This window comes from Mytilus trossulus, chromosome 4, assembly GCF_036588685.1.
Source record: "Mytilus trossulus isolate FHL-02 chromosome 4, PNRI_Mtr1.1.1.hap1, whole genome shotgun sequence".
In the NCBI taxonomy this organism is placed as follows: Eukaryota; Metazoa; Mollusca; class Bivalvia; order Mytilida; family Mytilidae; genus Mytilus; species Mytilus trossulus.
The window spans coordinates 27,182,322-27,198,474 of record NC_086376.1 but is presented as its reverse complement, the minus strand read 5'-3'; the positions used below and the strand labels follow the sequence as shown (position 1 = coordinate 27,198,474).

At 34.2% G+C, this 16,153-nt stretch overlaps 3 protein-coding genes across 3 annotated transcripts; all 3 read right to left on the bottom strand.

The window, feature by feature from the left end:
* Window positions 1–825: 825 nt before the first annotated feature.
* LOC134713834 (AP-5 complex subunit sigma-1-like) lies at window positions 826–2,236 on the bottom strand. The gene is made up of 2 exons (XM_063575110.1): window positions 2,048–2,236; window positions 826–1,308 (listed from the first exon to the last, which is right to left on the bottom strand). Exons 1-2 carry the CDS (start codon window positions 2,198–2,200, stop codon window positions 889–891), a joined length of 573 nt encoding a protein of 190 aa, XP_063431180.1. The 5' UTR covers window positions 2,201–2,236; the 3' UTR covers window positions 826–888.
* A 1,979-nt stretch (window positions 2,237–4,215) lies between these two features.
* On the bottom strand, window positions 4,216–5,025 carry LOC134716533 (uncharacterized). Its single transcript, XM_063579543.1, has one exon. The coding sequence runs from the start codon at window positions 5,023–5,025 to the stop codon at window positions 4,216–4,218; it is 810 nt and encodes a 269-aa protein (XP_063435613.1).
* A 4,013-nt stretch (window positions 5,026–9,038) lies between these two features.
* Window positions 9,039–12,443, bottom strand: LOC134714993 (RING finger protein 37-like). The gene is made up of 2 exons (XM_063576799.1): window positions 12,367–12,443; window positions 9,039–10,640 (listed from the first exon to the last, which is right to left on the bottom strand). Coding segments are annotated over exons 1-2 (1,572 nt in total). The 5' UTR covers window positions 12,369–12,443; the 3' UTR covers window positions 9,039–9,070.
* Window positions 12,444–16,153: the final 3,710 nt, after the last annotated feature.

Sequence of the window (16,153 nt, the reverse complement as noted above, 5' to 3'; positions counted from 1 at the left end):
TAGCATGTTAATGTGAAAATCATTGGGATGAGGAGAAGAGCATTATAATAAGAGTAGAAATATTCATCTGTTGAAGTAATTTTGGTACCGTATCATTAAATATCTATATGTGGTAATATTAATGGCGACTACTAATAACTAAAAGTGAGATATAATATAAGCAGCTTGCTTTTAGATAGTCGTAAATTTAAAGCTACGCGCGATAAAATAATTAAAATCTTACAATCATTGTTAAAAAAAGGTGTAGTTAATTTTCTTCCAAATTAATTCATACAAAAAAAAATCAAATAGCAGGATTTGTTTTAAATATGACCACTGAACCATACTAGCTTAGAATCAGAATCCCTGGTACAACAGTAAGCCACCACTCTGCAGCAACTGACATAACTGATTCTCCGCAAACACACCCAATAATGGAGGGCGTTTATATATTCATTTTTGTTCCAGAGAGACACTGCTACAATTGCCATGCCTCATGAGTCATTTTACAAGCGCAGATGTGTAAAAAGACGTGGGAAATAATGAATTTAAGATGTGATTAATTTGCCAACGACTCGTGACTACAACATTTACATTACAGACGAAACACTCTACAAAATAAAATATTTTTTTATGTTTTGTAATAGTTAAAAAATTTAATGAGCAGTCCGACTAAAGCCAGCTGCAACTATTTACATAATTAAAAAAGTAAGGTGCTGTTTTAGTCAGACTGATTTCTCGGATTGTTTATCTAAACTGAATTGTATACTAGTATACATCATTCCATATACTTTTTTTTGTTGTTGTTATCTCCGAGGGAAGAGGGAATATAGAATAAATTGCAAGTCTTGCAAACAGTATTTTACTGTTTAAACGATTACTAACATATAGCGAATTTTGTTTACAGATTTATTGTTTTATAATGCTTTCTGTTTCCTTTTCAAGCTGTCTTATCACTCTGTGGTTCATGAAAAGTAAGTTTCCTTGGGGCAAAAACTTGTCCAAAATCACTGATATTCTTTCTGGTTTTGTACAGGCTTCAGTGGGTGAAGTCAATAAACCGACATGTTGTTGTAAAAATCGGATTAATGTCTTTAGCACCGTCTCCGCCAACATTCGGTTTTCTGTCTTTTCACAAATCAATGTAAAACATGTATATCCTGCCCCTAACCAAACGGCAATTTTCTCTGTATTGAATGGAGAGTCTTTTTCTAATCGTGTATATCCTAATTCAAACTCGGGTAACGTATCTTCACTGTGAATTCTTTGTACATCATCTTCCACTGATCGTCCAAGTACTGCTCTTCTGAACTGATATTCTGAATGCACCTGAAAATTTTGAAAGTCCTATACAGTTATTAATTTGGTCTTAAATAGAGATCACAAGAAATAAAAAAATTATTTGATCAGAGATTTAAGTTCCTCAGGGAAATTGAGGACTACATTGTGACATGAAATATGTAGTCGTTTCAAAAATGCATAGAATTAAAAATTAAAAATACTGACGACATCAGACGAGTTAATTGGCCGTTATGGAATATTTGTTGCACAGATGACGATGGATATCTTATTGTCATGACCGTATTCTTAGCATCACCTTTTCTTCAAATGTGACATCAGCAAACGAGACTCAACACCGAATTGTTACGTGCATGAGCCACACGGCGGGTGGCATCACGTAATGTTATGGTTGAGTCTTTATGAGTTTCGGTCTGTCATTTTCTATGTTGTGTTAAGTACACTGCTTTCTTTTATTCGTAATTTTTTTTTATTATTTATTTTGTTTGTTTGTTTATTTGATTGATTTTTTTTTGTTTTGATAAAATGCCGATCGAGAATCAGTTCGTCTTCAACTGGCTGTCCCTTTTAAATCTTCCGCCTTTCATGATTTCAATTACGGCAACGTTGTACAATTTGTCAGGTATATGGTTCAATTTTGCGGCATAATCAAAATGGTTAAAAAGACAACATAAACAAAAATATATCGTCTCTTGATAAATCGATACGAATCATCGTTTGTTTATGTTACTGTTAAAAGGGGGCGTGGTTGAATCATATTTGATCTTACCTGTGCAGCACACTCTACTAAACACCGTTTCCTGTCTCCAATGATACCATTGTCTGAAGCTTGACTTAACTGACTATCTTGGGCATATATTTGATGGAAAAGAAGTTTCGTAGAACCTGGAATAAGAGTGTGGATAAGAAATGCATGGACCATTTCATGACCGGAAAAACAACAAAGTTCAGTAAAATTGGAAACCTTGATCGGACTGATTTACGGAAAGTTAATTGTCCTAACGTTTTATTTGTGTATTAAACTACAAGGATTTGTATTATACAGTCTTACTATTAGACAGTAACTATACAAATATTTTGTAAATATAAGACCATTTTTGTGGACATTACAAGACAAGTATGAAAATTTAATTAAGAAAGATAAAAATTGGTAAGAGTTACTTAAGAAGGAGTTTTGAACAATACAATTGAGAATGGCAAAAGGGGAATGTGTCAAAGACTCTCTTAGAAACAACCGTGATGGATATTATCATTTGTAAAACCTGTTATTTTTTTTTGTACCTACACTAAACTGACCCATTTTTGTAAAGATTTTAATCACAGCCGATACTTCACTGAGTTGGAAATTCTAAAGCTCCCGATTTCTCTTGCGTATTGTTCCAATACGATTCAAGGGCGTGCGACCAGGGGATTGGGCCTGACTATGCGTTCCCCTTATTTTTTTTTACTACTTTCTAGACTATCAGACAGTAGTAGACTAGATGTGTGTGTGTTTTTCTGTGATTTTTATGCACTTTCCAAATAAAATTAACGGTACCAATTTTCTTGCACCAGATGCGCATTTCGACAATACATGTCTCTTCAGTGATGCTCGTGGCCAAAATATTTGAAATCCAAATCTTATATAAAAGATGAAGAGCTATAATCCAAAAGGTCCAAAAAGTATACTAGTAGCCAAATCCGTGAAAGGAATCAGAGCTTTGCATGAGGGAGATACATTCCTTAATATATAATAATTTCTAATATTTTGTAACAGCTAATAACACAAAAAAATCCGTATTTACTGGGCTGGTGATACCCTCGGGGACTAATAGTCCACCAGCAGAGGCATCGACCCAGTGGTAGTAATAAAATTAACGGTACCAATTTTCCAAAGAGACAACAAAAGGGAATCTAGGTGATGCACATCAACAGTGGGTAATATCACAGGCACTACACGTTCTGTCAAGTCAATAAAATATGGGCAATTGGAAGAAAATATTGGCCATATATAGATATATTTTTGTATATATGGACACTGCGTCTGTTGTTATATTAAATAGGATTAAAAATAATAATGATATCAATAGGAATCGGATATCATGGAAACAAAAAGGGATAAATTGCAACACGAAATATTTCGAGCGCTTGGGATTACTTTTTTTGCATTAGATACAAAAACTTATATTAAGACGATTATCTAGAAAATTGAACCTTTTATTTCAAGTGTAAAGGATTTGTTTTAACATTTTCCCAGCAAGTGTGAGAAATGGTGATGATTTTTTTAACAGAAAAAAGAATGATTTCCAGAATTAAGATTGAGGGTATTATTTGTTTCTATCATGTAAATTCGATTGAAAGATTGATTAGTGTTTAAAGACAGTGCGATGCTGTATATCACAACAACAGCCTCCTAGTATTGAAAGCGAGACATAGGGTTACAATCCAGCAGTGTTATGTATAAAGAGGGGGCAAGGGGGTCCCCATAACAGCAAAACAGTGAATTGATTTGGTGAAAAACAGATAACAAGGAATTGAAAAGGGACATTTACAGATAACAGAAAATGAAATATGAAAATAAATCTGTCCAGGACTAATTCAGTAGATGACTGGTAGATCTTAGTATATAACTTGTGGTATGGACCTAGAAAATTGTAATTTTGTGTATATGTTGTGTACAAGTTATCATTTTGTACAAATTATAATTTGTACAAAAAAAATTGTACAAATTATAATTTGTATTTTGACTTTGTACAAATTGTAATTTGTACAAGAAGTGCCTGTACACATTATAATTTGTACAAAATAAGGCTTAATTTCACTTATAACTTGTACAATATTTTAAATATAATAAGTTTCAAATCAAATGATAAAATATAAATTCAATTTTAATTACGAATCAATATGAAACACACTGATAACTCTATTTACAATACCATACAATAATATATAATGCTCTTATTTGTTTGAGCAGGTTAGCGAACCATGACATATCGAATTACACAATATATTTTGCTTTTTACATTTACACTTTGAATTGTTACAACCGCCTTTACATTTGCAAGAGAGATAAAACTGTACACCAGTTTTTGAAATTTTTTTCACAGCTTCCCTTAGGGAAAGTTGTAAATCTGGATTTTGTGTAACGGACAAAGAAGAGTCACTAATTGATTCAAGTTGGTTTCTGCTTAAGACTCCTGATAAATTACCAGCTATTGTTCCTACACGATATCCAAAATTTCCTACTTCTACAACAACACCTTGTATGTTCCTCGGATCGGTCGGTGCTTGGTCATATTGCGGTATTGGGATAATAACGTTGTCTCCAACAGATAACTCACTCAGTTTTTGATTTGTATTTCTTGTAAGGACATCTGCTTGGATTTGTTGGCCAGACAATGCACGTTTTCTAGCACGAATGATTGTGGTTTCGACTTCCTCTGATACTACTTCAATAGTTGTAGTTGTTGATCCAGAATCATTAAGTTCTCTTTCTGACTCTACCGATTCAGCATCTGTGTTTTCATCCGTTCCATCAATCTCAATTTCACTGTTCTCCTCTGAAACCTCTTTAAACACTTTCTCCAGATCTTCCTCAGTTTCAAGATTTGGCAAAAGTTCCTTGGGCAAAGAAGATGAAGATAAACCTATCTTTGGGTCAGAACCAAACAGAGCATGATAAGGCGATTGATCAATTACTCTGTGATATGATCTATTTTTTCTGAAATTGCACGAAGCGCAAACCTTCAGACCACTGTCTTGTATCATTGTCATTCATCCATGATATGAGCATTTCTTTAATGTCTGCATTTGCTCTTTCTACAGACCCTTGATTTTGGGGATGTCTTGGTCGCCCATGAACTATTACTAATTCTGAACATAACGATTTCAGTTCAGTAATTATATGTGCAGTGAACTCTCTTCCATTATCGCTTTGGAGGATATGGGGTGCACCAAAGAGAAGAAAAATGTCAAGTAATTGATACGCAACTTCAGCAGCTCTCTTAGATTTCAGAGCTCTAAGCACGCTACATTTGGTAAAATGATCTTGATAATGCATTATCCATTTAAATTCCTGGTCGGGGACAGATTGAAGGTCTACAAGGTCAACCTGCCCTCTACAGTTGAAGTCAGCAGAAATTATAGGTTTAACAACAAGTTTTGATATGTCAGAACGTTTTCTTTTCAAGATACATTGTTCACAGTTGGTTTTAAATATGTGTATTGCTTCCCGGCTAATGTTAGCAAAATGTTTTTTTGAGTTCTTTGTTAGTTTTATGGAGACCTCCATGACCGACCCCAACATGTGCTGTTTTTATGATATCATACATATCCTCAATGGATAAGAAGTAAAGTATGGTGTCTTCTGAAAGAAAGAATTAAACCATTTTGAGTATGGCACAAAGCTAAACTTGTATGTTGTTCTAGAGATAATTATGTTATGAGCCCTAACAGCAATATTCTTGTTCAAATATTATAAATATAAGCAGATCTGTGAAATAGTTAAGCTCATATTGTCGTCTGTTTTGTGACCTAAAGTTCCTTAAATAATACGTGTACACCCTTATTTACTGTGATCATATAGAGTTACAATTTTAAGTTGATGTACCAAAGTGACTGCAATCTTATGCAATACTGCATCGTTTGATTATTTTAATACATCGTCATATATACCACATTTCGGCCATTGAGGCAGTTCTGCCTTGATTGATTTTTTCTGTAACTTGTACAATAAGTTATAGTATAGATGTTGATTTTTTCTGAACGAAATTACTAGTTTCTTTTTTTGATAAATGGATAATTTTAATCTAGGGCATTTGAGGGATCAATTTTTAATGATTTAGGTTTTTTTATTTAATTTTTGAAAGTAGTGCAGCCAACGACACTTTATTATTAATTTGATTTTTAGATTTTTTTTATTTCTGAAAGGCAATATATATACTTTACAAGTAATAAAAAAATATTGATGCACAATTTATTATTTATAAAAAAGAAAATGTGGTATGATTGCCAATGAGACAACTATCCACAAAAGACCAAAATGACACAAACGTTAACAACTATAGGTCACCGTACGGCCTTCAACAATGAGCAAAGCCCATACCGCATAGTCAGCTATAAAAGGCCCCGATAAGACAATGTAAAACTGTTGAACAATTCAAAAGAGAAAACTATTGTATTTAATGACCTCATGATAAAACTTACTTGTAAAATACAAAAATACCCAGATCAGTGGGGAAAGGACATGTAACTGACACACATATGCCAGTTATGGGTATTCTGATAATAGAAATTGACTGAAGTGACAATTCTGATAGTATAATAGAAATTGAACCTTGTGAAAATTTGGATGACACCAAGTGAAACACCAATCAAGCATCTTTTGTGAAATTATAGAATATGGAAAATTTGGGTACAGTTTGGTAGAACCGAAGCTGAAGGATTTTTAAAAGGGTATTTGTCAAAAAATTAAACTGAAGACACATCTTTATTTGGATCAATAGTTTCTGAGCTTCAATTTTCGCCATGTGAAGCAGTTAAATCGCTTTTAAAAAATATGGTGGTCAAGGTTCTCTTTCATGTAAATGAAAAGAGAGGGAGTAGAATTTATAATGTAAATCCTAAAAGAAAAAGATGTTGTGTAATTCCCAAAGCCATAATTCTAACCCATACCACTAACTTGTGTAAAACAATTCAAAGGAGAAAACTAACTGCCTAATTTATCCACAAAATAGTGAACGAGAAACTTTGTAACACAATGACTAACTACAATCACTGAATCCAGGCTCCTGACTTGGAAATAGGCACATACAGAATGTGACTGCGTCAACTTAAGCATGCTAGTTGGTGTCCAATCCTCCATTAATCAGGGACAGTGGTGTAATAGTACAGCATAAAGATTATCATGCATGTGGTCATTAAATAAAAAAAATCTATTGGGTGTACCAATGCTTTTTTTTTTATATAACAAAATCCATACTACAAGTTATTGTAAAAGTAATAAGTGAATTATAATTTGTACAACTGTTACATGTTCACAGACAACGGAATTCATCACAAAGGATAATAATAATATATACTGGAATGGTCCTGGGTCCATTTGATTTTAATATGTTTATGTGATGTATTTTACTGAAGTTCTTCTGCAAATACAGGGCCACCAGATATTACCAGTAGAAAGACCCAAATAGATACACATTGTTAGAAGATGTGGTAAGCGTGCCAATGAGACTATTGTCCATTCAACTGTTCAAATCTCAATTTTTAATTATCTTCAATTTCTACGGAAGATTGGCTGTCAAAATGCTAACATTCTAATTTTCAATAACAGTTAAAACAGCAAATAATTTCTCACAATAACAGATAACAAAATAGATAATAGTCCTATAACAGCTAATAAAGAATAAGACAAATAACAGCTAACAGTAAATATATTTTCAGAATAACAGATAACAAAGAATTAAAATTCCCCATAACAGCATAACAGTTTAACCCCTTGCCCCCTTCTATAAAGCTTATTTACTATGTATATGGATACCTTATGTGACGATTTTATTCATATACATTCGTCCTGGTGTACACGTCTATCTGTTAGGTTTTATATCATATAGACCTCATTTTCATGCTTCATTGTTTGTCAATTAATAATACTATACACAAATTAAACGATAAACTAAATGTGGCTTATGGAATGATTGTAAAATGTACATATCCGTCTGGCAGGATTCTTATGACCTTTACATCAATTTCATGGTCCATATTTTTTTTTTTATGGTTTTGTCAGTTACTTATGAAATATAAGTATTAGGGGACAGTATAGGTCCCTATATTTGGCAAATATGAAATGATTGTTATGTTTATGTATCTGTGTGGTATGATTCATTTGACCTTTGGTTTTACCTCTTTTTGATGGTTAAATGAATTGGTTAATGTTTAGTAAAAGTGGTTTGGTCTGTTCTATGTACTACATGTATAACCAACAGGGGCACTACGTTCAGTGTTTAGAAGGATTGTAAAGGTGTTCATGCAATTGTACAATGTATGTCTACCATGGTTCAACTGACCTTGAAATAATTTGAATAGTTCATTGGTCAATGTTATATTGTTTTCGTTTCCCAGGTTCTATAAGCCACAGGTTGTCATTTTTTTGTGATGGAAAGGAAGATTCATTGGTCAACCAAAACACAATTTAGCTGATTAAAATACAGATCAGCAAAAGTATTTTATCAGATATATAGAGTGATTTCTTGAAAATGACAAGGAAACAAACTTTTTCTTTAATCTTATTGTTTAGGAATTAAAATCATTGCTTTCATTTAAATTCATTTTTAATTTCATCCCAAAAGAATGTTTGCAAAAAAGAACACCCCTCCCTTTTTGCTCCTACACAAAACCAAAACAAAACTCATATACAGTATCATTGAAATTGTAACTACTCGTTAGACAATTAACATTTGCAGGGTATGACGAGGGAGAAGAACAAAATCTTAATTCTGCCCAATGGTAGTAGTTAGGTCAAAAGTACATAGTAGGTAAACCATTATAAATTGCAAGACATAAAACATGTATCTAACTACCCAAATTATATATCAAATGATAATTTATCATCTGCAAGGAAGAGGGCTCAACAAAGAAAAACGTGTATTTTGTTCATAAACTTGTGTCCCAATGTTCTGTTTTAGTGTATAGCTCAATACGTTTCAACTGGCTTTGAAACATATCTGGCATGTGTTCCAAATAAGTGAAGAATACTAAACATGCTTAATAAAATAAAACAAATATTAAATAAAAAAATATATAATTTATCATTCAATTATGTGATATGTGCACGCACTGCATCTCTTTTTTCTGTTGGAATTTTACAAATTTGACATAAAACTGTGTTTGGAGACTTTGTGAGACAACTCCTACAAATGTAATGACAACAGGAAAGTTTATAATTAATTTGGCTGTCCACAGTTTTACAAAGGCTACAACAAACAGGTGCTTGTTTTGTTTTAACAGGTTTTGTAAATGATGGTAATGTACCTAGTGTTGTCAATAAGGCACTATCAAGACTACTCTGAAGATCAGATGCATGGGTTTTTGAACCCTTTAGAGGTTCACTAGATGTTAGATCAATTATTTCATCACAATCTGTAGGTGTCTCTGAATCATTTGCTGTCAAATCTATAATCTTTTCCCTTTTGGATTTCTTTCTATGATCAAGTGAAACCTCTACAAACGAATCGCTATCTTTTGACAAGTCAAGAACAGAATCACACACATTCTTTCTTTTCCCAACATTCTTAGGTTGATACTCATTTTGTTTTGTATCAGTTTTGCTAGTTGATTGTTGTATATTTTCAGTACTAACAAGTCTACTTGTAGACGGTCCTTCCTTTGCATCTCTTCCTAATGTCCTTGGTATATTTTGAAGTCTATCTAAATTCTGAAGAACAAACTGATCTATCCTCCCCTTCAGTGGAAGATTAGGAGTTGCCTTTTTCTGACTGTCAAACAACATGCCAGTGAAGGGATCACTTGGCATTCTACCCCATGAGGCTTCTGCTGAAACATGTTTTTCCAGTGTTGACTGATCAATATTTTTACCACATGGTAATACCATTGGCATTGTCATTATTTCCTGAGTGATACTGTCTATAAAATCCTCTGGAATATCTACATTGTTACGTGAAAAAAGATCACAGTTTGATTGTTGCACATTGTCGGCTTTTTCATTTTGAATCATAGCCGAACCATCACTACTTTGTATTCTTGGTGAAAACATTTGTTTAAGTTTGTTGAGGACACAATCTGAGCATGATTTTGAAGGTCTTCCTAAAACTTCTAACTTCTTGATACACACTGCACTTCCACTAACTGTTCTTGTAATTCTGACAGTAAGATGGCTGACAAAATTTAAAGCACTAGATCTACCATGTCTCAGTTCACCATGGTAACAATATTGATCCATTGGCGGAACTGAACTATTAGATTCGTCACATCTAAACTGACCATTAGTGAAACAAATAACTCCAGGTTTATCAACAATCATTTTACCAATAGGAACAAAGAAAGAACTTTTGCTAGACACTACAGGTATTTTGTTTTGAAGCAAGTGTGATGTGTCTACTTTATTTGAACATGTATAAATTTCAAATCCATTTGATTTTTGTGCCCCTACTACTGGATTAATAATAACACGGAAAACTTCAATATTACATGGGAATTGTAAAGTAACATTAACAGGAGGTCTGATGAAATTTTCTCCAATAAATCCTGCCATTTTATTGTGATACTGAACAGATACCAGATTTTCAACAGGGTTGCTATCAGTGCACACTTTGTCACAACTGATGCTGGACATTCCTCTACCATCACAGAAATCATAAATTAAAACCCTGAAAAATAGATAGATATCATTCATGTCATTCAGGACTAAGTAAAGTATAAATAAGAAGATGTGGTGTAAGTGCCATACATGTAAGACAACTCTCTGTCCAAGTCAAAATGTATAAAAAGATTATATACTCAAAGTTGTTATCAATGATTTTCAGCCTGACATAAATGTACTGTAGCATTCTTTTACTATAGTTGATTTAAACACTTTATGTTCAACTGTATTTTCTTTTTTATTAACTTAATAAGTATCGTTTCATTACAATGCGTTATGACCGTCTTATAAAATGAGGATTATAGCACCACTTATTATAACACTTACAATGTGCCTGGTCATTGATACGTCATTAATTGATCATGTTAACTGGTATTTCAGATTGCTACAGGTTTATATGATATTTACTAATTTTTCTAATCATAAGGCTCATTTAAGCATGCAAAAAAAGTTACAAACACGTAAATGTACAGACAAAAAAAATATTATTTTGATTATCAATACATCTAACAAAAACAAAAAAATAATAGATGAAGGAGAGTTGGTCCATACAGTATACAAAGAAGGATAACTCCAGGTCAACAACTATTATTTATAACATATTTTTGTCAAAATAGAATATTTGTACTCATATCTTTTGAACTTCTTGTTTCAAATCAAAAATAGAAAACTGAATTCAGATATAAACTGCATGTCATCATATTTTAAAGACATTTTTATTCAAAAAAAAAGACGATCTTTATGCAATTTTAAAAGTAATCAAAATTGTTATGGTTTTCTGATATATTTAGATTCTGAGTCATGACAGAGTTTCTTATGTTACTAATGTGTTACTACATGTAAGTAACAAATTTTGAGTTGAATAAATGTGGCTGTATGTTCATCATGTAAACTAATTTAAGTGCAGTCTCACCTGTCAAGTAGGGGAAGTTTTTAAAAGGCTTGGCATCCACTAGATATATAAAAGTTGAATGAATATTGTGCTTCAGAAAGATTTTGTTTGATTTTGATGGGCATTTTTCACTTTACCTGATTGACACTAAGTTGGGTCTTAGGCTACTATAACTCAGGTTGGGTTAATTAAATCTTTGAGATGCTCATCTCAGACAGTTAAAGACATGTCTTATATTGTATTGATCATAGACAGATCCAGGGGGGCTGGAGGGGTTGCCCCCTTTACTTGAGAAAAAAATGGTTGTTTATATATATATACATTTGTTTGTGCATGTAGGGAATCTCTGAAGCATGACTGAAGCGGCCCCCCTTATGAAAAGTTCTGGATCCGGCCCGGTTGATTGTCCATGCTTGACATGGACAATAGATGTATACACAACAATACGTGAGTTAAATTGTAACTGAGTGGAAAGTATCAAATATAATACAGGGTTTTGTTTATTTTTACACAAACAGCAAGAATGAAATAACAGAGACAGAGTCCATCAAAAATAAAAATATTTTATCTTTCTGTAATACAACATGCATTTAAATATTTACATATCAGTGGATGCCAGGCCTTTAATCTTTTCAAACTGTACTAGTTACTTTGTGCATTAGTTTTTTAGTTGTAAACACAGACATTTTTGTCCATTTATTATGATGAAACGGTTATATTTATAGATGGAAATGAAGTGAAAAGCTTTTAAAATGAGACACAATCTCATATACAATCAATAAACGCAATTATGTTATGATACACATAATTCAAAAGTCGCGTATTTTGTCTAAATAACTACATGATTATCTTTCAAAATCTGCCCAAAATATCCCCTTTCCAAATCATAAATTCATAGTGCCTTTACGATTAGGGGAGTGAAACGATTAAAAACTGCTATGTTCTGTTCAGTACAGGTATTTTCCTCCGTTATACATCGGAGCACTCCCACTTGGGATATAGGTTTAATGCTTTTAATATTTACCTGGATAGTCATACAGTGAGGTGGGGTTACTTAAGTTTATAAGACTGTATTTTAAAAACAAGTATCTAAAATTATGTCACGCTATTTATGATCATTTACAGATCTGCTTTAAGTTAAGATTCATGATTTGAATACCGTTCTCCGTTTGGATTCCTTCTTCTTCTTCGTCTTCCATATACAGTTCATATCACCATCTGGTGTATTATCGAACTGATGCGTGGTGCAGACAAACCAATATTTACAGTGACTGTGCAGTTAAAAAATAGTATGTACAGTTAAAAATTTCGCACAGTCCTTAATACATCTTGGTCTTCTGCAACTCACACTTGAATGTGTCAATTGAGTTGCAGGCTACAGTAGTTGGTGGCAGACTGTTCCATAATCTGATGGCGTCTGGGAAGAACGAGTACTGGTAAGCTGCGTTCTTGCGAATGGAACAAGGAATCGTTGGTTGTGTCCTCTTAATGTTGCTGCTGTTGGGATTAAGAAGGATGTTGGTATTGCAACCAAGTGGTTAACTATGCGGTACATCATTATGACTTTATTCGTAGCTCTACGCTCTTGTAGGGTTGGCCATTGCAGCTGGTGTAATAGGTTTGTTACACTAGTGGTTCGGTGGTAGTCACCAGTAACAAATCTTGCTGCCCTACGTTGTACCATTTCCAGGTTGTGGATGTTGTTTGCTGTGTGTGGATCCCAAATGATGCTTGCATACTCCATCTGTGGTCTCATAAGGGTCTTGTAGTAGAGTTCCTTGGTCTTTCGTGGGCATTGGGATATATTTCTCTGTAGAAAGCCCTGGTGTTGTTGGCTTTTCTTACTACTTGGTCTATGTGAGTAGTCCAGTTTAGTTTGTGGTGGATGTTGGCCCCCAGATATTTTGCACATTCTACTTCCTCTAAGACGTGACCATGGATGATATATGGCTGTCTAATTTATTTCCTCTTGTTGGTAATGTGAATGACTTGGCACTTTTTGGGATGAAATTCCATGAGCCAATCATTCTCCCATTCTTGTAGGGTTTCCAGATCTTGTTGTAGTAGTTCTGCATCTTTGGTGTTTTTTTTATTTACCTGTACAATACGCAGTCATCTGCAAAAAGTATAACTGATGATTTGTTTACTGTGTAACCTGGAAGGTCGTTAATGTAAAGTAGAAAAAGGATGGGTCCAAGGACACTGCCCTGAGAAACTCCTGATTGGACAGGTGCAGTATTGGATTTACCGTTTTCGAGAACGACATGTTGTGTTCTTTCGTTTAGAAAGTCTTCAATCCAGCAATGGAGACTGCCTCATATTCCGTAGTGATGTAGCTTATGCATAAGTCGCTTATGAGGAACCTTGTCGAAAGCCTTGGAGAAGTCAAGGAGGATGACATCTGTTTGTCCGGTGTTATCGACTGTTTTGGCTAGATCCTGGATAGTGATTATGAGTTGAGATTCACAGGATCTGTGTTTACGGAAGCCATGCTGTGCGTCTGTAAGTATGGTGTGTTTCTCTATGTGTTTCATTATGCTGCTCGTGATTATATGCTCCAGCATTTTACAGGGGATGGATGTGAGTAAGACAGGTCTGACAGTTTTCAGGGCGGTTCTTAACACCTTTCTTAAATATAGGAACTACGTCTGCCTTCTTCCATTCCTTTGGGATCGCTCCTTGGTTAATGGATGCCTGGAAAAAGACTGTGAAGACTGTTGCTATTTCAGAGCCTATGAACTTCAACAGTCTAGCTGACAATCCATCTGGCCCAGTAGCTTTGTGGATTTTAAGGCCTTGAAGTAGTTTTAATACACCTGGTTCTGTGATGTTAATGTTAAACATATTCGGGAACTTCTGTTTACCCTTTGGTTTGATGTTGTCTTCTGGTTCGTTGGAGTTAAATACCGATGAAAATTGGTTGTTCAAGATGTTCGCTTTTGCCGTTGGTTCTGAATATGTAAGGCCATCTGTTGCTTTAAGGGGTGCCACTCCACTGCTGTCCTTGTTTTTACTGTTAATAAATACTCCAGAAGCGTTTTGGATTAGAAGTGCAATCTGGTGAGATTATGTTGGTTAGATAATCATTGTAGGCCTTTTTGCATGCTGTTTTTGTTGCAGATTTTAGATGTTGGTACTTTTTCTTGTCCCTTGATCTGTTTGTTGATTTGACCCTATTAAAGCATCTTTTCTTACGCCGTGATAGTGCTTTTATCTCTTTTGTGATCCAGGGTTGACTAAAGCGGCTGGTGGTAATCTTTGATGGTACTGGGGAATCTAGGATGTTAGTTAGTGCGGTACTGATGTCTAGCCACATCTCTGCTATAGATGACTGAATGGTGTATTTGTCTAGGAATTGTTGTAGGAATTCTAGACATTCTTTTTTCAGTTTTTCATTATCTGCTCTTTTCCATAGGTGTATTTTCCGTTTTACCGGTTTCCCTCGTTTTGCAGCTGCTGGTGATTCAATAAAGACTGCATCATGATCTGATATACCAGGTAAAGGAGAGCATCTGTTGATTAAGCTTGGCCGGTTTGTAAGAAACAAGTCCAGTGTGTTGTCCAGACGGGTGGGAAAAGTGACTGTTTGCTCCATATGACAGTTGTGGATCATGTCTAGGAGTCTTTTGTTGATACCAGAGTTTACTTTATTTCCTTAAATAGATGTTGAGTTCCAGTTAATGTCGGGAAGGTTTAAATCACCCCTATCCATACAACTGAATTTTTGTTGCTTTGGTGTACCTGTTCAATAGTTTCGCAAAGTTGTTCCATGTAGTTGGTGTCGCTTGATGGTGGTCTATATACAGATCCTATAATGAGTGACAAATTTTTGCCCAGGTTTAGTTTAGCAAATACTGCCTCAGATGTTGTTGTGGTTTCAATGGAGACAGAGATGTATTCCTTCTTTATTGCCAAAAGAACTCCTCCATGTCCATCTTTCCTGTCTTTGCGGATGACTTCATAGTTTGGCGGAAATATTTCTGCACTGCATATTGACGGCAGCAGCCATGTTTCCGTGCCCATGATGATACTTGGGTCTGATTGCTCAATTAGGTTCATCACCTCTGCTTTTTTGTTTTTTATACTTTGAAAGTTGATGACTATAATTTTCATTTGTGAGCTATGTGGTTTGTATTGCTTTGTTGGTTTAGATGGTGAAGAGCAGGATGTTGGTGGCCCTGGACTGTGTGTAAGTACATCGCTGATGTCACTGCTATCAAAAGTTGGATTCCTTTTATGAGACAATAGGATGTTTATACCATATGTTTAATAAGTTAAAAGATTTAAAAAAAAAATTATATATTTTAGAGAACAAAAGGTAAAGATAAAGTTAATTTAAACTTCAATAGTACAAATAGCCTGTCACCGTGTGCGAGGCTTTACCTCCGGGCTAGGCACAATGATGGTTCGATATCGGGTACAAGTTTCACTATAAAATTCGCACACTCCTCTTCGGGAAATGTTTAAATAATTTATAAAAGCATTGCATTTAAAACAATAACTCCTCTTCGGGAAATGTTTAAATGATTGATAAAATCATTGCATTTTTAAAAACAATAAGGTAACAAAAAAAAGATTCGCAGACAAGTCACTATCATTTCCGAGAAAAATAAAATAATATGCTTTAA

Bases quoted from the DNA above. Each gene is read 5' to 3' on its own strand.
- LOC134713834 (XM_063575110.1), bottom strand. From the start codon at position 2,200: ATGGTCCATGCATTTCTTATCCACACTCTTATTCCAGGTTCTACGAAA. The intron at 1,309-2,047 runs GTAAGATCAAAT...CAAAATTTTCAG, and splicing joins TAGTAGAGTGTGCTGCACAG to GTGCATTCAGAATATCAGTT.
- LOC134716533 (XM_063579543.1), bottom strand. From the start codon at position 5,025: ATGATACAAGACAGTGGTCTGAAGGTTTGCGCTTCGTGCAATTTCAGA.